The 22,174-nt window shown below is 36.3% G+C and overlaps 2 protein-coding genes across 3 annotated transcripts in view; one reads left to right on the top strand and one right to left on the bottom strand.

Moving 5' to 3' along the window:
* The first annotated feature begins 428 nt into the window (after positions 1-428).
* gtf2a1l (general transcription factor IIA, 1-like) lies at positions 429-17,501 on the top strand. Its single transcript, XM_055170639.2, has 9 exons — positions 429-536; positions 628-729; positions 2,813-2,933; positions 6,518-6,564; positions 9,207-9,300; positions 11,087-11,538; positions 14,506-14,703; positions 16,871-16,960; positions 17,074-17,501. The coding sequence occupies exons 1-9, from the start codon at positions 495-497 to the stop codon at positions 17,179-17,181; spliced, it is 1,254 nt and encodes a 417-aa protein (XP_055026614.2). The 5' UTR covers positions 429-494; the 3' UTR covers positions 17,182-17,501.
* A 3,021-nt stretch (positions 17,502-20,522) lies between these two features.
* xpo5 (exportin 5) overlaps positions 20,523-22,174 on the bottom strand; it is a 39,682-nt gene continuing 38,030 nt past the window's right edge. For both annotated transcript variants that reach the window (XM_073872911.1, XM_073872910.1), the window contains one exon: positions 20,523-21,079. In XM_073872911.1, the coding sequence (XP_073729012.1) occupies positions 20,930-21,079 (150 nt within the window). In that variant the 3' untranslated portion in view covers positions 20,523-20,929. The remainder of the gene's footprint in view (positions 21,080-22,174) is intronic.

Genomic DNA, 22,174 nt, shown 5'->3' on the forward strand with positions numbered 1-22,174 from the left:
ACATGGAGGTGTGCACAGCAATTTTTGTAACCGCGCATGCGGCTCCACATCCGGAAATGGCTGAACTCGAGGCGATTATGTCCATGCAGGCAAGTCTGTGACGTATCTCTTTGAGCAAAACAATGCATATTTATCTGACACTCTGGAAGTATGGAAACTTTGCAGTTTAAAACACAAATTCTTTACATATGATTCAGAATTTTTCGCTTATAAAATTGAAAACGGATGAGTAACAGCTGTGAATGATCACAACCCGCTTGAACAGTCACGTCACGAAAATAAGTAAACAGTGTCCTAATGGAAGTGACCAGTGCCTAAACCTCAGGAGCTGGGGGAAGAATTAAAACACAGGGTAAGTCAGAAAGTCATTTTTTTTGCAGTGTACCCATGTTTTGCCTCATTTTCAAATCCCATTTTTTTTTAAAAGTGTGTGAAATTTTCAGACGGTCCCTAACTGAAATCCGTTGACCTGAGCGCAACAGTTTGCAGGTGTGATGCTCAGTGAGTCCATCATGCTCTCAAACGCGAATACTCTGGTAAGTAAATAACCTTTAATGTTTATGCTGTTTGAAAATTGTCGATTATTGTCGGATGTTTCTAAATAGCTCGTTTAATTGAATTTCGCAGGCGAAGTTGTATCTGTCTATCATTGATGATGTGATGGAGAGCGTTCGAGAAATGTTTTATGATGAAGGAATAGACGAGCGAGTACTGGAAAACCTCAGGCAGGTACGACCACAGTCTCTTTATCATTTGAATATGCATATAAAGCTATATTTTAACAATAAACTCATTACTCTGTTGTAGTTCATTAATATTTTAACCATTAAACGTAATTGGACTAATTTGTCATGGTTATAATATGAAACATCTATGTTCGGGAACGATTTTAACACGTGTGGTTTTAGTCCTGTCAAACTGTCCTAAGTCTGTTTTTCTCACACAAACTTTATTAAAAACTCACATCAATGATTCTGTATTTCAGCAAATTTTTGATCCTCAGAGATATTATCATGTCTTTGATTGCATATAATGTTTATCACAACGCCTTTTCTCGCTTGTTTTGGCCAACGTATGTACATTTCAACTTATTTCAGTGATTTATGATCTACGTGGAGGACAAAAATGTTTTCATTAAAAACTCGCGTATGTCAAGCATATATTTTTATTAGTTAAAGGGGCCATGGCACAAGACTTTTTTAAGATCTCAAATCAATCTTTACTGTTCCCAGAGCACATAATGTTAAGTTTTAGCTCAAAATACCATATAAATTATTTATTATAACATGTTAAAATTACCACTTTGTAGGTGTGTGGAAAAAAGTGCCGTTTTGGGTGTGTCCTTTAACATGCAAATGAGCTGTGGAATTCAAACACTGATCACAATGACAGTGGTTTGTTGCAATTAAAACTCAATTGTGCTTTTCCCTGCACTATATGGCAGTGCTGTGGTTGGATAGTGCAGATTAAGGGGTGGTATTATTATAATAAGAGCTCATTATGACATCTTAAGGGGAGCCAAATTTCAACAACCTATTTTTTCACGTGCTTGCAGAGAATGGTTTACCAAAACTAAGTTACTGGGTTGATCTTTTTCACATTTTCTAGGTTGATAGAAGCACTGGGAACCCAATTATAGCACTTAAACATGGAAAAAGTCCGATTTTCATGCCATGGCCCCTTTAATATTGGAGGTGTCCCTTTAATGTAATATCTACTGATGGTGTCTGTAGTACCATCTAGTGGCTTTACATGACCCTATGTTCAGTGTTATACTTGAGTGGAACCTTCCGATCTCTCTAATGGCGCTTTTCCATTGCATAGTACCCCACGGTTTAGTTTAGTTTGGGTCGGGTCAGCTCACCTCACTTTGGCGTGGTTAGCTTTTCCATCCAGTTTAGTATCACTTCGCAGTGGGAGGGATTATAGGCGTGTCGTTATATTTACGCTGCCTGCCTGTAATGCATTACAATATTAAGTTACTCCCAAAAAAGTTACTAATTACGTTACTTGGTTACTTTTCATGGAAAGTAATGCTTACTTTACTTTTTAGTTACTTTTGCATTACTTTTTCTTACTTGGCTGAGGCTTGATCTCTTTCAGGCCTTGCAGGTGTTTTTTATGACTGAAAAGTTCTGCATTCAGAAATTGCATATTTCATCACAAAAATGTCGAGCTCTGGCCTGCCATCACAGTTTCTGACTCAATCTGTTCCCACACAGGCGTGTACGCATAGTGCATAATGTGATGCGTTTAGTTTAATTCAGTACATAATTTTTTTTAAAATCAAATTAATTAAACTAAAAAAGTAACTTGAATTACTTTTTTGAAAAAGTAACTCAAATATTAATGTGTACATTTAAAAAGTAATGTGTTACTTTACTCGTTACTTCAGAAAAGTAATATTATCAAGTAATGCATGTTACTTGTAATGCATTACCCCCAACAATGGTTAGGTACTGTTAAAAATTGCATTCGATACACCGAACTGTAAGTAATGTAGCAAAAAGTTTCTTGTTAATCGCTACGTTCAGGTCTGGCTGTAATACAGCACATTTAGTTGTCTTCATGGATCTGTGTAAATGTGATTCTTTTTGACTGCATTGATGTGTTCACTACCTCCAGTATTGATCGTAATGCACATTTTTCTTATTAGCCTCCAGCATATCTTTTCTTACTGCTGTAGTAGTTAAAAGTGTCCGAACAGGTTTAAGTGTGACCAGACAATAATCATAATATCAAATTCTGACCTTTGCATTTTAAATATGTTGTGTCGTCAGTCACTGATGTGTATGTTGTGTATGTATTTCAGCTCTGGGAGTCAAAGGTTGTGCAGTCTAAAGCTGTCGAGGGTTTAATCAAAGACAGCAATCCATCCAGTTTTGTTCTGCAATTGCCAGGGAACTACACTCAAACTCTCAATAAGCCCACTGGTTAGTTAATGAAAGATAACTGTGTGTGTTTGTGTTGTTGTCATTATCACAAAAACGGGGGTATTCCAGAAGGTGGGTCATGCATCCAAATCAGTAAACATTTAGCAACACAAGGCCTTCACACTTGGCATGAAAAGTGAGGTGAATGTAAGACTTGATAATACGCTAGAATCTAAAATCCCTGAGGAGCCATTCATTCACACTGTGTTTTTCATGGCCTGAATAATGCTCACAGACTTTTTTCAGTGTCACTTCTTTCTGAAACACACCTTGAGGAAACTGCAAGGATATGTATCATACTATACTACTAATATTTTATGTGCTTATTATTTGCATAACGTAACGCATAACGCATAACACATTGATTGGTTACACAGAATGGCTTTCACAGAGATGACAAAGTCTTTGAAGGGAATACTGATGATCGTTACATAAAGAAATGCATTGTTAAGGGCTATTATATTTGTGCATATGCCAACTTCAGACAGCTGATACTATCTCACAATATTACAGCAAATTATCACATTTATAGTGGTGTGAAAAAGTGTTGGCCCTCTTCCTGATTTTTTGCAAGTTTGTCACACTTTACTGGTGCAGATCATGAAACAAATTTAAATATTAATCAAAGATAACACAAGTAAACATAACATGCAGTTTTTAAATGAAGGCTTTTATTATGAGGTAAAAACAAAATCAAAACCAAAACACACATGGCCATGCATATTTTTACTAAAGTATATTTAAGTATATAAGTATATTTCATTTAAATAGAATAGCATCCGTTTTTTAAACCATTTCAAGTATAATCTTGCTCACAGCAAAGTAATTCAACCTCCTAATTAAAAATACAGTATGTACCCAACCAAACAGTATGTCTCTGAGCTTACATTTAAGCTCAAATCTGCCAAAAATACATTGTTTATCAGCGAAGAATACATTAAGAAAGTTAGTGGGATTCGTTTTCTTTCCCTTTCTTCCCATCATCATATTCAGTCCCTACCAAGCTTGCTTTATATTACCCTTAAAGGGGCCACGGCACAAGATTTTTTAAGATCTCAAATCAATCTTTACTGTCCCCAGAGCACATAATGTTAAGTTTTAGCTCAAAATACCATATAAATTATTTATTATAACATGTTAAAATTGCCACTTTGTATGTGCCGTTTTGGGTGTGTCCTTTAACATGCAAATGAGCTGATGAAATTCAAACACTGATCACAATGATGGTAGTTTGTTGCAATTAAAACTCAATTGTGCATTTCTCTGCACTAAATGTCAGTGCTGTGGTTGGATAGTGCAGATTAAGGGGTGGTATTATAATAAGAGCTCCTTATGACATCATAAGGAGAGCCAAATTTCAACGACCTATTTTTTCACATGCTTGTAGAGAATGGTTTACCAAAACTAAGTTACTGGATTGGTCTTTTTCACATTTTCTAGGTTGATAGAAGCACTGGGGACCCAATCATAGCACTTAAACATGGAAAAAGTCAGATTTTCATGCCATGGCCCCTTTAAATAATTTACCTTCAACTTTATTTTTATATTCAAGTTTAACACTATTTGATTTTCTCCCTAAGTTCTCTATTTTTCTCTCCAACTACTTTCAGAAAGGCTACCTTCTTCTCATTAAGCTTTGAAATGAGCGCAATTGGACAGCTGTATCTCTAACTTTGTCAATGATGTAATTGTTGCACATGTAATCGTAATTTTGGTTCGTTTTTCAATTAATTGTGCAGCCTTACATTTGTGGCCATTCTTTATTAACTTTACAGTAAATGATGTATTTCACAAATGAATTAGCAACTTAACATTAAGACAATGCTTGACTACAACATACTGATCTAATGTGTAATGTACAGGACAACGTTTTTATATCAGTTCTGACTTCTAACGCTTTTAAGACTTTTATAAAACTCTCTTCTTTTTGTTTGCGCAAGCATAAATTGCTCTGAAATATCTTCGAAAGCTCTTACATTTGCATGTACAAAAGTATGAGTATGTTTAGTAACAACACCAGCAGCTGTACTCTCATATATTAGTGCGCCTCAGTTTAAACACGCCATTTCTCCTGCTGGCATTTTAATGATTCGCCCACAGACCATCTCCTCTACAACGCATTCCAAATTAATATGCAGATGCCACGTTGGTCTATTTTTCTAATACAGTCAGTAAGTTTTCAAATATTATTTTACCCTCAACACTTATATGAGAGTGTGGATGTTATTCTATTTAAATGAAATATACTTATATACTTAAATATACTTTAGTATAGTTCAAATATGCATGGCCATATGTGTTTTAATTTTGTTTTTCCTTCATAATAAAAACCTTCATTTAAAAACTGCATGTTATGTTTACTTGTGTTATCTTTGATAAATATTTAAATTTGTTTCATGATCTGCACCATTAAAGTGTGACAAACTTGCAAAAAAATCAGGAAGAGGGCCAACACTTTTTCACACCACTATAAATGTGATAATCTGCTGTAATATTGTGAGATAGTAGCAGCTGTTTGTAGTTGTGGTGGGGCATGTTTGGTGGATAAAATCCCAAGCTGTTTTTTACTTTTAGTCCGTACCTGGCTGACGGCATGTTAAACCTGCTTTCTGGAACCCCCCCATGTTTTGTGTTTTATCTGTCATCCACATACACTGCAATGATACCATCTAATCCATACATGGGCAATATAAGGCCCGGGGGCCGGATCCGGCCCACATAGTGCTTCAATCTGGCCCCCGCGATGCGCTCACAATTTGTATGAAACTGTCATGGTTGCAGTGTTTCCCATACATTGATTTGTCTGTGCCGGGCCGCAAAGAGCTGGTTGGAATAAACAAAGAGTTACTGGGTCGTGGGTCATTACTGGGTCCTGTTTAGTCACTATTTTATAGACAACAAAACAGATAATATGTAAAAATAGCATTCGGTTGTATTAAAACGCAATTTAATGTAACAGATGAAAGAGTAAAACACGACCCAATGACGTCACATATATGCTAATTGGCTTGTGACGTCATCACCGCCACAGTCTCTCAAAATCCTGTGGGGAACACTGCCTGGTGGTTAATACAAAATAAAATAAAAAAGAAATAATAATAATAAATTATCTTCTCATGTCTTGCGTGTTCGTATGGTGTGTGTGTTATGATTGTTTGCACGTGGGCATATCGCTGTAGTATGAATGACAGTTGAACAATATGCAGGGTAGAAAATGAATCCTTGAAATTTTATCCAGTTATTGTAATGTTAGAGTAGCCTAGGTCAGACAGGCCTAGCAAAAATAAAGATCAGGCCTTGAAATAGGCGGACAAAGTCAAAGTAACTGTAGAGCAGCCTTATACATATTTGCATTGAATTATTTTTTACCATTTAAACATGTAACTATGTTTAATAGCAATTTTCCCAAGTGTGGCCCTCCGCTTACTTTTCCAAAGTCACTGTGGCCCTCGGGCTAAAACTGTTGCCCACCCCTGATCTAATCATTTGTTTCACATGGTGGATATTCTTCAGATTAGTTGTATATTTTTAACTTTTTGTTATATGCTATTCATCTAGGACTCTTCCGTTTTCTCTTTTCTCAGTTGTGATTCCTGCTGCTCAGAATATGCAGAATTTTACTTCTAAAGCAGTAAGTAAAATCTGACAGTCCTTTTATCCTGATAATGTGAACCTGTCATTGCTATGGAAAGGTCAGTGCAGGGACCAGTTCATAAACAGCCAAGTTCAAATTGTTATAAGTACCCTGAACAACTAGCAGTTAGTTAGGGCTAATCAAATTCTTACTTTACTTTTCAAATTTAAATTTTACCAACTTGCCAATTTATGGAACTGACCTAAATGTTATCACAAATTAAAAAATAATTTAATAACCAACTTTTAGATAACTAACTTGGACTAGTTTAAGCAAAAGTACCATCCACAGATGTTTTTGTGAATCAGCAGCATATGGTGGCATCCTAATTTTGTGGTCTTCTCCAGTAATGTTTCTTCATTTAAAGAGCATATCTCAGGTTACAGCACCCAGTGACTCAAAGGATAGAAAAATAATGTAGAAATTAGATTTTCTTTCAAATGTAATTTTTACTTCTGCGTTTGAAAAGTGCCAACCAAAAGTGACACAATGAGAGGGAGCGCAAACGGTAGAAAAAAAATGGATTGCAATGAAAGTTCGGACGCCGAGGAAATGTTTATTATGAATCGTATGATGGACCACAGCCATACAATTACTAGCCTGCTATAGTGAGAGGGGGGTATTAACATCTCAACCAAACTAGAACTGTTTTTACGACCTGCTTCAAAGAAATTCTAATCGGGGAGAAGTGACTGGTGAGAAACCACAGGCTTATCAGTCAAATGACCCATGACCCCAAGAACACATTCCAAGTAATAAGGTGGCTGTTGGTTTATACAGATTATGCTCAGCTGATTTTAACATTACCATTGTATAATATATATTATACCATACCATTGTACCATATATAAATAAACATTCAAAAGGTGTGACTATAAAAAGGATAGTGAAGAAAAGTCATTAATTAATAATATTAATTATTAATTAAATCATTATCAAAATTAACAACACTTGTTCCAAACCCCCCTAGAATCGCAACACAAGGGATTCGATGTCCTGAAAGGCTGGAGTTTGTGCAACCTCTACAAAAACATCATTATAAAACGGCCCGTTCTGGTTCTTCATTCTGATTGGTTGAAACGCGTTCTAAGCTGTGATTAAATACCCCGGTAACCCCACGGTTCAGACCGCTTTACAGAAGTATCACTGCGCCACTGTTGCTACATACTAATTTATGAAAATAAACACCACAGTCTTTAATCATTTTTTTTCCCTACATTTGCACAATTATGGCGATATCCAGATAAATGTCAATAAATATTGTTGAGTCATTTCGTCAATAAAGAGAAAACGTTCTCTGAGTTGTTTTTGTCTTAAATTGATATTTCCGCTATTATTCACAAGTTGGCAATCTTACACAACTTAAACACTGACGCATTCACTCGACACAACAGCGTTGTGGTGGATTTAGCGTGACGTGTAAGTTTTGATGGCTCTGAATCTGATCTCTTACAAAAGTTCTTCATAAAAATGGAATTATCTCTGAAAATTTGAGAGGTGATAACTGATAAGAGAACAAATGAAGGTAGGATGAAACATTTTTTGTTGTTGTTGTTTAAAAGCGGATGGTCTGTTCTTTCATTTGATATTTTATGTTTATTTAAAGAAGATAATTTTTCTGTAAGGCATTAAACTAAAACTGGGTGGCAACTTAAAAAAAAAACCGCTGACGGGGAAAGAGTTAAGCATGCTTCCAAGCATATTTGATCATCACTTCAACAGTTGCACGATATAAATGTTAATGTATAAATTAAATTAGATGAATGTTGATTTAAAATAAACACCACAGTCTTAAATCATATTTTCATTGTGTCTTTGCTGCATCTGTGTTGGTTGTGAACTGCGCTCTGTTGCAGTCACACTTGATTCTGAGGAACTACTTTGTTTGGCGGAAGAGTAATATTTGTACTAATATAATTACAACTTATTTGTGTTTTATTTTATGAAATCCTGCTATGTATATAAAGTAACCGTTTTATAAAAGCAATAAGTCCCGCGAAGCAGTGGTGTTACAGTGCATTTTATAACATCTAAGGGGCTTTGCGTCGTGCCCAACAATACACCTTAGCTGTTATAAAATGCACTGGTAACCCACTGCCTGCCAAACAACTCCCTCTCGTCATGTAAAATGATGCAAAAAGCAGTTTTTGAGAATTAAAAAAAAGTTACTTTTTCTATTCAATTGTGCCCTTAATATCTTGTATAACATGATGTAAAATCCTGCCTTAACCTTAGTCCGTGGTGGCGGATATCTGAGTGAAATAGCTTCTGAAATGAAATAAGGCAGGGATGGACTTGAATTTGTCCAGTGAGAACTGTTTGGGTCATTTAAAGTTGGGTCGTGTTGTTATTTGCTAATTGCTGCAATCTTTTCCCGGACCCCGCCCACCTGCCATACCATATGACCGGAAGTAAAGAGAGATCTTTAAGAGGAGGGGACATGAATTTTTAAAAATAATGAAATGAAGTCATTTGTAAATATTCCAAGACAAATGACAGTTTTTCATTTCAATTTCATTGCGACTTTATTAACCTGAGATATGCTCTTTAATGTTTCTGTATGGTGATCTGCTAAGTTGAAGAAATTAAATCTTTTTATTCTAGATTAAAGTGACAATGTACCTTAACCTGACTTTCAGAACAACTGTAGTTCAGTTACCACATTCTCTCTGCCGCCTGGAATAACTTATCCTGTACAGATCCCCGCTGGTGTCACTTTACAGACCGCTTCAGGTGAGATGCTTGGGAGACCATCATTATATTTTTCATCATTTTTATTTTCGTAGCCTTGCTTTTAGTTGTAGGACTCTTTAAGGAATGTTGAGTTTCTGGTTGTTTTAGTCCTGTCATTAAAATAAACACAACAGAAGCCAGATGATGCTTCACAACCTTTCTGACATTGTTTTAAAAGTGTCATGTGAATGACTGCAAAACGTTAGCAGCCAAACTTTTGGTATTACTGCAAAGTTTTCAGTTTAGCTGAAACGCGATGTTCGGTTTTGTTTGGTACCCATCATCTATCAAGCTAAATGGTTATCTATTTTAGGGGCGGTTTCCCGGACAGGGATTAGCTTAATCCAGGACTAGGCATTAGTTTAATTAGGAAATATAACTAGTTTTAAAAAACATGCCTTACTAAAAACATTACCTGTGTGCATTTTGAGGCTAAACAAAAGGGCACTGGTGTATTTTAAGATATGTCAGTTCAAGTTGTTTTCAGTTTGGACAGCTCTTAAAAATGTTTCAGTCTAGGACTAGTCTAATCCCTGTCCGGGAAACCGCCCCTTAGAGTAGTAAACACAGTTTTAATAGGCTTCTGGCTATCTTGAAATTGATTAAACTGTATGTAGATGTGAACCCAAGATGGCAGGGATCTGGCATTTTTGACATGTCACATGTATGGATAGGCCAGTTATTTGTACCCGCTATATGATCATAATATTAAGACACAATTATATTACAAATATGATATGAATTCAATCCTATAGACAAATATTTTTACAGTCAGTTATGCTACTGTACTGTACCACTTATGAATAATTTGCAATAATAATACCATGTCATTTATAGACCGTTTCATTGGGCGCACGTGCGGTGACGCGATAAGCACCTGGTCCGAATTTTACTTCCGGTTTCTGTTTGTTTAATGGTCTGACTAGTCGCTAAACTGAACTCTTAAACAAATACCTCGTCGAAAATAACAAATGTTTTGGGTTCCTATGTAATCTACGTGTTGTTTATTTTGCTTGTTATGTAAATAAACTACTTTAAAAGGACTTTGTTGTTATTTATTCTTAGCGGAGTTTACCGGAAGTTACGTGATGACCACGAAAGCCGCGTGTTTATGTTGTTACTGCTGAAACCTTCTATAACTTTCCTGTTATGTCATTAGTTTACTTATTTCTATACTGTATTTTTCATTGTCTTCACTGATAAAATGTGCTTTTTAAAGCTGCATTACAACAATGCAATACAACTGCATAATAAATACATTTTGAAGTGAGGTTCACTGTCTGTAAACCCTAGTATTGATAAGATGTAAATGAGCTAAAGTAATTGACCCTTCACAAATCCTGCACCCTTTTGCAAACCAGCAAAGCACTCCCACTGCACTAGAAATGATTATTACTGTAAAAATGATGTTGATTTCAGATAAAAGCAGACACAAGGTCTGCAATATGCATCCAAAGTGTACATTAACACTTGGAATAAAGTTAACAAAATAAAGATGGAAGCCTACAGTTCATAAAATTCAAAGCATTGGCAATCGAGAGTCACAACACTGTTTCTGTAAAGCTGGATGTCCCTCTTTTTTAATATTACCATCATTAAAAATCTAAATCTGTATGCATTTATAACATCAGGTTCAGTAGGTCATCTTAGCATAGTGTGCAAATAGCGTTGGGACACACAATATCAGTGTTATGATTGGTCTGGTTGCCTCTCAATCAAACTCCTGCAAATGGTCAAATGTGTATGTATAATGTTTTAGCTGATTTTTTATTTCCCTATATTTAAGGTCATTTCTACAAAGTCAATGTTCCTGTAATGGTCACGCGAGGGGCTCAGCACGTCCTGACCCGACCTGCTCAGACATCAAACCCGGCTCCTGTCGCTCATGGAATTGTGGCCCAGCTGTCTACTGCTTGCCATCCTGCACCATCTGCGTGTCCAGTATCTGATAAGACACCGAGTCCTCTGACCACTGAAGCCTCGTCTGATAAACCCCTGCCATCACTTTCAGAGAGTCAAAGTGAATTCACTCTTGATGGCATTGACTTCAGCCCCGAGCCAGTTGACATGAGCACATCCTCTATTTGCACCCCTCAGCTACCTCAGGGCCAACACTCTGATTTTTCTTCCAGTTATGCACAGGACTTGATAGAAATGCCTTTGAAGGAACCCGAGAGATCCAGTGTGTTGAGTATTGAATCAGCTGCTCCTTCAAACATGCCAACCAAAGACGCAAAGGTAAGATTGGGACACATAATGTCATTGTTTTCTCAATTAATCAGTTTTCTCAATCCTGCCATACATCAAGATCTTATGCATTGAAATAATTTTGGAAATAATTATGAATGGAAAGCTAATTTGCAATTTATTTATTTTGGCATGACACGTGCTTTGGACTTAATGGTTCTTAATCTAAATCCTATAAAACATTTTTACATTTACTAGTGCTATTTTAGATCTTGTGCCCAAGCTCAACTGCTGGTCTAAGCAAAACGCAATCATGCCGCCCACTATACTTCAACTTTCATTCATTTTTATAGCACATTTAAACACAACTTTGTTGCCCAAAGTACTGCACAATGAAGAAAATAAGAAAAATCTAACACACACACACAATTTACACGCAATTAAAGCTCATTGTAATAGATTCCCATTAAAACTCATAAATCCCCTACTTTAAAGGTGCGACTTAAAAACTAAGTAAGGAACTTGCCGAATGTAAAGGGATTTCAGTTTTTAAATACAAAAGCACAAAAAAGGCATTTAAAAACGCTAATTGTAGACACAATGTAATGAAATAAGAGGCTCGAGTGTAACCATCGTGTTCTTCTGGGTGACGCGTAATGCTATATTTAGTTACTCGTTTTGAATTTGCTAATACTTGTGCCACCCATCTAAATTGCAGCATGGCATATGAGGCATATGTTTTACTAGTCTGAAATACTGCCAAACAGCGGACATATGGCTAACACATTTTCATTTCTTCTTCGCTGCTCTATACACACTAAATGCAAGCCATTGGCATAATTACAAAAATTACAAAAACATTGTAATCTCACAGCATTACACAGAGATAACTGCGGCTTTTATATGTGTACAGCAGTTAGACTGATTATTAACACCTTGCCAAAATTACTCCATGAGTTAGTGGCATTACTGAAATAAAATAAATATTTTCTGCTCCTTTAGTGTGTGCGTTTGAGATATGCACGCTCCTCTCCAGCAGAAATATGAAAATGAATCATAAATGGTCATTTCCTTTTACTAACAGACCTATTACTTTAGTGATCTCCTTATTTTATTTCTTAATAACTTGCACATGTGTGCGTAAATATATATATTTTTTTGTGTAATATAGAGTTGCATAGCGATTGTCCGATAGTTTATTGACTGTATTTCCACACTTTGACATTTGATGGTAAATATGGAGTATTTGGTTATGTAATAGTAGGGTATTTGTTGGCTATCATGTATTCCATGCAGTCGGGCCATCTCCTCCTGTGCTTCCGTAGTGGACGATGTGATGGCGAGACGGGCAGATTAATGATTTTTGATTTAAGGTTGGATTTTACAAGGTGTATGCCTATATTAAACCATTATCACTTAATACAAGCACAAATAACACTACTGGGTTTATTTTTCATAATAATGTGGATCCAAAGTATGATATGGAGTGAATTAATGTGTGTGTGTGTGTGTGTGTGTGGCATCAATACTTATAATCATTTTTCTGATGTACTTCCTTCAGGCTCACTTAAATCACCATCTGTGTCGCTATTTTTTTGGGTCAGAGTTTACTTTCAGGTGCACAAATTTGGGGATTTTTATTATAAATCACAACCTTTGCGTGGGAAGTGGTGTACGCATGTTTTCAGCCCCATTTTGTGCGATGCACGTTTTATAAATTAGGCCCCAGGCTTTGGCCCCTTTGATGTTGAGATCCAGAGACCAGGGGTGCGTTTCCCAAAAGCATCGTTAGCCAACGAACATCGTAAGTAACATCGTTCAATGATTTGGTGTTTCCCGGTGTTGTGTCGAAGTCTGTTCCCCCTATGTTCCCCCTATTTTTCCCTTCAGTGTAGTGTTTTTATGGCGTTTTTATCACGTTATAGGTTTTATTATTTATATATTTAAAGTTTTAATGGCTACTGAGATGTATATGTGTGCATTTCTGTAATGTATCTGTATTGTTCTTAATGGTAAGTCAATTATTTTTACAGTATGAATCATATTATATGTATAATATTTATTTAATTATGTATGCAAACATTACATTTTTAAAACAACCAGTAAAGGAAAAAAAGAAAAAGACAAGCTATATTTTAAAAGAAATACCCCAATAGAAAACTGTCAAATGTATGAAATATTTAATAAATTGTATTATAAAATACATGATATTATGCCTTTTTAGTATAACCAATTCAAATCTTTAATCTTTCTAAATGTAACGTGATGAAAACGCTATAAAAGCACTACACTAAAGGGAAACATAGGGGGAACTGAGTTCGACACAACACCTGAAACATAGTTCAAACGAACATTCGCAAACTGCATCGCTAACTTGTGTCATCTTGTGTCTTCACCTGTCGTTAGAAGCATCGTTCCTTGTTAGAAAATACGTTGGTCATGCTTTTGAACAAAATAAGCAAAAAACATGTAGTACAGTCTATATCCATCATTCTAAATATATTACAATTTTATTTTACGTCTTTAAATTTGTAAACGGAATGAAAGTGCTGCATTTGAAAACTGTGCATGTGCACAGTCCTACGAGCTTTAAGACCCTGGGGAATCCCTGGGAGGAGTGACATAAGAGGGAACTTGCACGTGCATTAAATATCTTCCAAATAAACAACAGATAACAAAATCAGTCTTCCGATGCAATATATGTTATTTTTTACATTAAATCGATTTGCACAGATGAATTAGTACTTCAACCTCCCACGTGACATCATCAACTATGTTGTTAAACCAACATGGTTCAAACGACCAATGTGCGACAAAGTTACTATGCTTTCAGTAAACAGTCGTGACAAGGTAGTTTGTTTCTCCAAAGATGCATCGTACTATTGTCGTTCAGCAACGAGTTACGTCGTTGTTTGGGAAAATTATAAACATATAATTTTTTGAATTTTTCATTTTTATAATTCATAGTCGTTATGGAGAGCAAATTCACCTTGATAAATGTTGTTGATATTTCAACAGCTTGAGATGATGGAGCTCCAGACCGACCTTAACTTCAATGAGCTGGTGAACATCCCACAACTAGATGGAGTTGCTAACAGCAGCTCAGACACTGAAGATGAAGATAATGATGATGATGATGACTTGGGGCTTGTTGGAGAGAATGAGTTGCTGGGATTGATCAATGCCAATGAGGATGAGGAAGAGGAGGAGGAAGAGGTAATAACAGCACATATAGTTATGAAGTTACTTAAAGTGTGAATAAAATACAGGAATCCGTTGCTCGTCTCTCTAGCTGTCGCTAAGAAAGTAATTCTCCAAAACTGGAAATCAAAGAAATCTTGCAACATCAATCATTGGATAAATTTAATTTCTGAACACATTTCAATAGAGAAATATAATGCACGCAGATGGAAGCAGATATCAGCCTTTGAAGACATCTGGTCCCCATTTCTATCATTTCTTAACACAAAAACATAGCTACAAGCCGTGTACATTACCAATCACACATCTCTCTCTTCTATTATGTAATTTTATTTATTTTATCTATATAGGCACACACTATTTAAACTCATGCATAACATGTTTTTCCAACCTTTTTTAAACCCATTTCCGCTTAAATACTCTAACTGTGACTAACGAACGTGAACCTCAAGATCATTCTATTCAACCAGCAATAACAATGTCTCACTGCAACTGTATTGTCCTTTTGTAATTTGTCTGTTATTTTGTTGTATGTATGTTATGTGTTACACTTTTACGTGGTGCTTAATCCCCCTCCCCTTATGTGCACTGTAAATAAGTATTCCTATTTTCCGTACTGTAAAATAATTTACTTTATATAAAAAAAAGTTGTCCTCCGAAGAGGGGGGGTGGTGGCGGGCCAAAAAAAAAAGTGTGAATAAATCTCTTGTTTGTTATTAGCGTTTTAAAAAGTTAAGGACTGCTATTCTTCATTGCGTGCATCTAAATGCACAATATCAGATGACAAGTTAACAATGGCTGCAGTTCCTGGATCTGTTTTAATCTATAGTATCTATCCACATTGTTTTCGAATGTGGAAGTAGGTCAAGTGACGTATTTTCCTTCTTTGTGCGAGACGTCTGTTTCAATAGCCAGCCGGTAGAAAACAGTGTTGGGGAGCACACATAAAACATGATTTAAACCGTTATGGTAAATATTTACTACATCTGCCATGTATGATCCAGTGTGAGGAGGAAATGAAGAAGTTGCCCCATACATCATGAAATGGTTGTTTCAACAAGACAATGACCCAAAACACACTAGTAAACGGGCAAAGTCTTGGTTCCAAACCAACAATATTAATGTTATGGAGTGTCCAGCCCAATCTCCAGACCTTAATCCAATTGAGAACTTGTGGGGTGATATCAAAAATGCTGTAAAACCAAGAAATGTGAATGAATTGTGGAATGTTGTTAAAGAATCATGGAGTGGAATAACAGCTGAGAGGTGCCACAAGTTGGTTGACTCCATGCCACACAGATGTCAAGCAGTTTTAAAAAACTGTGGTCATACAACTAAATATTAGTTTAGTGATTCACAGGATTGCTAAATCCCAGAAAATTTTTTTTTCCTACAAAATAGTTTTGAGTTTGTACAGTCAAAGGTAGACACTGCTATTTTTTTGAACACACCCCTTTCAACCAATACCCCAACTGCACAACCCCAAGAGCGTGCACATCATGAATGCTGGGTCTTGTTTGTTTTCTGAGAATCTACTGAACCTACTGGTAACTTGTTTGCCACGTAGCAATAAAAAATATACTAAAAACCTTGATTATTCTGGTTAGTCACATTGTACTGCTATTATTTTGAACAAGACTGTATTTAATTATTTTGTGTTGTTGCTCGTGGGTGATAGGTTTTCAGTGCGTTTGTACATGGAATAGACCAAGACTTCTTGTTTTTAATCGTTCAGGCGATGGTTTAAAATGTCCCACTGGTGTGAGTTTTTTTTAAACAGCAAATTTTTAATTGACTTACTGATGCACAACTTACGGACAACTTAATTTATTACATCAACACATCCTAATCAGCGCATGCTCATACTGCTCCTTACTGTATTTCATGATTAAGCTTCTTTCTATTTATACATATAACACTTCACAGCCCTTTTACAACAGTCTAAACAGTAATAGTTTTCCATATCATTGATTCAACATAACATCTGTACAAAACTTTAATATAGAGTATGATGGAGCACAGCAAGTCGCATAATGCGGAAAAGAAATTGCTTTAAAATGCCCCAAAAAGTGTTCAAAACAAAATAAAACATCTGATGTAATTAAGTGAAAAATTAATGAAAGTTGACAGGAAGGAGTAAATAATATAATATAATACTTATAAATCTATTGTCATTTTGCAGGATCCACTGAACTCGGGAGATGATGTGAGTGAACAAGATATCCCAGAGATCTTTGACACTGAAAACATCATTGTTTGTCAGTATGACAAGGTGAGAAGGTCATGAAGGTCAAACACATCTACATTGAAGGGTGACTAAAGCTTTATGAAAAGATATTTGTGTCAATTTAAACTCATACATGTCTATATGATTCATTTGTGCAGATTCATCGTAGCAAAAACCGATGGAAGTTCTACTTGAAAGATGGTGTGATGTGTTATGGAGGGAAAGATTATGTTTTCTCTAAGGCTGTCGGAGAGGCTGAATGGTGAAATAGGAGTAGTATTGTAAAGCATTTTTTTTTGTTATTAATGCAGCCAGTTTATTCATTAGAAGATAATAAGATTTGTGTTAATTTTTGCTACCGTGGTAGCAACAGCAATGCCTGTTGGGGCTTATTTGAACCCTTAAACCTTAAATTTCAGCTATGATTCTGTTTATTTATTAATTTATATACATTTTTGGAGATTTCTGGTGTTATATGATCCCATTGGTTGTTTGTTTATTGTAACTAAATGTATTTACATGGGACAATTATTTTTTCTGTTTATTCTAAGAAAAGATAACATTAAAGTGCACTTTTCAGAAATGAGTCATTACTGTTGGTAAGCCATTGATTTGTAACACACATTAACATTTGGTGCATATGCAGTGCAAAGCTTTTCTTTCTTTTTGGGGTTTTCCTGCCTCACATTTCCACAAGTTGTTACCTAGCAAAGGATGTAAGTAATTGCTGCTGGGGCTAAAGGCTGATTTATGCTACACAATAGGCTGTCCATTTGCATTGGTAGCCTGACACCCTTCCAAAAAAATTTAAACACATGTCTATTCTATGTGGACCGCAAGTGCTGTGATTGGTCTGTTAGAACCCGTCCCTCACAGCACGGCAAAAAATTCGAGCCACTCTTGCTGACCATGTCCTTGTCTATGGTATGACTATGAGGGAGGCTGAGCAAAAAGTGCAGCCTACCGGTAATTTGAGTTGCTTTACTGTTTCCTCCATCTTCAGAGCCTTCAGGGAGGAAAACAGATAGATGTACTTACAGTAAGACTGCTCTGTACAGTAACTTTAGTGTGCATACACAGTTGGACTATGCTACTGGAATAAAGAAATGCATCAAATTGCCTTCCATACAGATTGACATATCAGTAGATGAATGCCAGGAGTGGATCATGCAAGAGGATTTTGCCCTCGCTGTTTGGCTAGGACCAATATAGCCTGTGATGTGGACGAAATTCTCTGGCCTGACCCAGAACAAAGACGGGATGTTGAGAGATAATTAAAAAAATGTTTTACAGTTATGCTGTATAGCACATGAATGAATAAAAATGTGCTAATGCATACATTGATTGTGTCTTTTTTGGTCATGTGAAAAGGTTTTTGAGAGGGAGAACCACAAGCAACTTACCAGTTTTGGATATATTGTTTTGAATTTATTGCACCAGCGTGTAATACTATGTTGTAGTGTGTGATGTCAGAGGGAAAATGTTAGTTTTTTTATTAAGAGTGAATGGTTTTGAGTGTAGAGCTTCATTTTGACACAGAAATAGGATGCTTGGAGAATTGTGTGAAATGTTATGTATTTGTGTTTACTGTTTTGAGAATATGAGGCATAGTTTCAATAAATATGTGTTTAAGCAACTGAGAAAAACGAACACGTTAATGTATATAAAATATAAAAACTATGATAGAGCAGTGTACTTTTCAGAATAAAGAAGTTTGTGGAAGTTTTGACCTGCACTGACATTTGTGCTTTTTTCAGTTTCTGAAAAAACACAATGGCTAAAATTTCATAATATTGTAGCCCAGTTTGTGCTGAACACAGTATGTATGTACATGTTTGTATTTTTAAGAGAAAAATGTTTATGCGTGGTTTTTAATCCATGTTTAGTATGGGTTTTGTGGACTTATAGTGTTGTCACTAGACTACTAGATCCAGTTTTAAAATGATGTGAAAATCATTCTGCCTACTCATTCACATTAAGCAATATATTGATTTAGAATTTGTAAGCCACGTTTTGCATAGAGATGCCATGAGAGGAAGCATGAAAGCTCCTAAATAATCTGTGATTGACACCTGAGGAAACAAATGAGGCTTTTCCATTGCATAGTAGGGGAGACCGGGGTTGGTTGTCACAATTTTTACTCATGCATGAATTGCTCATCTTCAAAAAATCTTTCAGCAGTAATTCCTACATGAAATGAAACTTTGGAGTCTTGGCTTTAAATGTGTATACTTTTTACTTTTTGATTGTATTGTAACAGGAAGTAATTAACCATCAAAGACACTCTGACACAATGTGACAATATAGAGGTTCTATAGGATTTCAGTGATAAATTGGGATCTGAAAAGATAATGTGTAACTTTTTTTTTAAGCTAGAAACTGCAAATAAGTTTTAATATGAATCCACCCCTATGATAGTTGTTATTAATGCCCCTTATGTTTAAACAATAGGATTAAAGTGGGTGATCAGTTATTTGAATGGGCTTTATGCCCAGCTGCACTATGGACTTCGGCCAGCTCCTTGTTTCCTGTCTGCCATTGTTGGACGGGCGGATTAATCCAGGTGTGTCTGATTATTGTTGTTGTGACTACTGAGGTCAGGCACGCCTGGATTAATCAGTTTGTCCAATAATGGCAGACAGGAAACAAGGAGCTGGCTGAAGTTCAGGAAGTACTAGTGCAGCTGGGCATAAAGCCTATTGTCTACTTTGTTGAGAAATAAAATGAAATAATTTTTAGTGTTAAAACCTCTTTATTTAATGCTTTATTTATTTTATTTTAACAGCAAACAAAAACAAACAAACAGACAAACAGTCTTAAAAGGTCTACATGTCCAATACTCACATGTGACAACCAACCCCGCAAGCTATGTGACAACCATCCCCAACTGACTTCTTGACAAACATACTAAGCTAGCTGCCACACGGCTTTAACTTGATTGCTAAAAGATGACTCAAAATAAAGCTACTTTTGACTTTTTAATGAGTGTTTTGTTTTTGAATGACTAATATACAAGATCTCAGCACAAAAACAACACCAACATGAAAATTTACTCTGACCCATAAAAATAAAAAATTGTCTCCTAACCTCAATGTTTTGTGTCTGTTCAGCAAAATAACAAGTGCAAATGAGTAAGCTATTAAAGGCTAACAAATTGATATCAAAATTGTACCACAGCGCCATGTAGTATGTCTGGAATAAGCAGTGTGACAACCAACCCGTGAGACAATCAGCCCCGGTCTCCCCTACTTACCCAATATTTTTTTAGTACCACCTCGTCTGAAGAACCAAGCGATCTGAGCTGATACTAAAATGTGATGTATCATAACACTGTAGATCACTGATTGGTTAGAGAATCGTCACTACCAGATTCATTGCTTTGTCATTTTGTATGTCGTCACAGTCTAGGCATAAAAATATAAAGACACGCCACTCTAAGGTGGTACTAAACTCAATGAAAAAGCAAACCAAGCCCAAGTGAAGTGAGCTGATACAACGCGGCCTGTGGAGTTGCATGCATACATACGTATATGGTATAGCTACTATGTGTCTGGCAATGTCTGCCACACTTTACATTCATAACTAAGGATAATAAAGGACAACTGAATTACATATGAGTGAGTATACATTTATTAAAAAATCAGAACACTTTTTAAAAATCAAAACTTTTTACATATTCTGTACACAGTCATGTCAATTGGCAATTAGTGTTGAATTTGTCATTTTTTTCAGAAAAAAGTCCATCAAAACATATTGGAATGTAGTGCTGGATGCTGTTACAATTACAAAGACATTTCATTACTCTTTCAAATTGTTTTGTTTTAAACCGAGGTGATCTTACAAGTTTTCATTTCTGTAAATAACAATAACAAAGGTACCTAAAACAACACCAAAAAAATAACACAATCGTAATTGTGAATACACAAATGACCTTTTGGTCTGCAATAATTCATCCATGCCTTAAAATGTCAGGTCAGATGTACAGATGGGGGGGGTTTGAAGGGGACGGTCCGCTCAGCAGTCGCCACACTCAGGAGAGAACAGACCCATCAGACCTGCAGTATCAGCGTTCTCCAAAATATCTTTCGTAGGCTTTGGCTTCTTGAAGAGAGATGGAAGGTTTCTGATGTGAACATCTTTCTTAAACTGTTGTCCAAGTGGTTTCTGTAAGCGGAAAAAACATCATAAGCAGCTGTCAGTAATCGGTTGCTAATTTGTTAACAGACAAATGGTTAATACTAGCCTGGGTGCCAGCCCATCTTAGCCCCGCCCACAAGATTTTGTAAACGGGAAGATGGGTCTGGGGTTTCTGCGTTGAGGAGCTACTATTTTAGAACAAATGCTGGTCGAACCAATCAAATTGTCAGGGCGGGCTTTATACGATGATGGACAGATAATCAACAGTAACGTAATGAACCACTTCTCCAAAGAGCGCGTGTGTTGAATGGCTGCCGCTGTAGAGTTCAGATGTGTGGATTCTGACATTGAGTCTGTACTAAAAGATATCGACAGAGCATTGATTTTAAAAGAGGAACAGAGAAACGCGAGCAGGGCATTTGTTGATGTCCTATTTGGCAAAAGTTGGTCGCAACTGAAATGGCTAACGTTATCACGGCGATGCAACTCAGCGTGCACGACGAGATGGATATAATTAGCGGTCGTTGCCAGCTTCTTTTCGGAAGCCCGGAATCGTGGTTGAGTGGAGGGACATGCTAGGCTCCAATATTTTCAAGCCAACGTAATGGCTATCGCCGTGGATGAAGTTCACCTAACGTACAAATGGTAAGAGATAGTCTTACTCTATGACTTAGTAAATACTTCATGTTGTGATATAAACGAAATGTTGTAAACATAATAGGTGTTGATGTACATTCGCTAACTCGGTATAATCACAATGTTAGTGTCATTGTAGCGAATAACTACCAGTTCGGTCAGGCTGCAAAGACGTAATTTCAACATACGTCACACACTCCGTTGCTCTGATTGGTCGTAGGTCTATCCAATTGAGTGCAGAGGCATTTTTCGGTTGAGACACGCCTCATAATTATAGCTCAATGGAGCGGTATCAGACTCAAATTCTGACTAGAATTGAGTATGGCAACGTCAGGCTAGGTTAATACAATAAAATGAGTTCTTTAGAAGAGAGTACAGAAGTGCAGTTGTAAAATCTCATGTCATGCAGTCAGTGGATTCATACTGGATACCAAGTTGTTTAAATGACCAACAATGCATTAGACATGACATGAATTAGGAAATTCT

The sequence above is a fragment of the Misgurnus anguillicaudatus genome, chromosome 11 (genome assembly GCF_027580225.2).
Source record: "Misgurnus anguillicaudatus chromosome 11, ASM2758022v2, whole genome shotgun sequence".
Lineage (NCBI taxonomy): Eukaryota > Metazoa > Chordata > Actinopteri > Cypriniformes > Cobitidae > Misgurnus > Misgurnus anguillicaudatus.

Bases quoted from the DNA above. Each gene is read 5' to 3' on its own strand.
- gtf2a1l (XM_055170639.2), top strand. From the start codon at position 495: ATGCTCAGTGAGTCCATCATGCTCTCAAACGCGAATACTCTG. The intron at 2,934-6,517 runs GTTAGTTAATGA...CTCTTTTCTCAG, and splicing joins AACTCTCAATAAGCCCACTG to TTGTGATTCCTGCTGCTCAG. The intron at 14,704-16,870 runs GTAATAACAGCA...GTCATTTTGCAG, and splicing joins AGGAAGAGGAGGAGGAAGAG to GATCCACTGAACTCGGGAGA.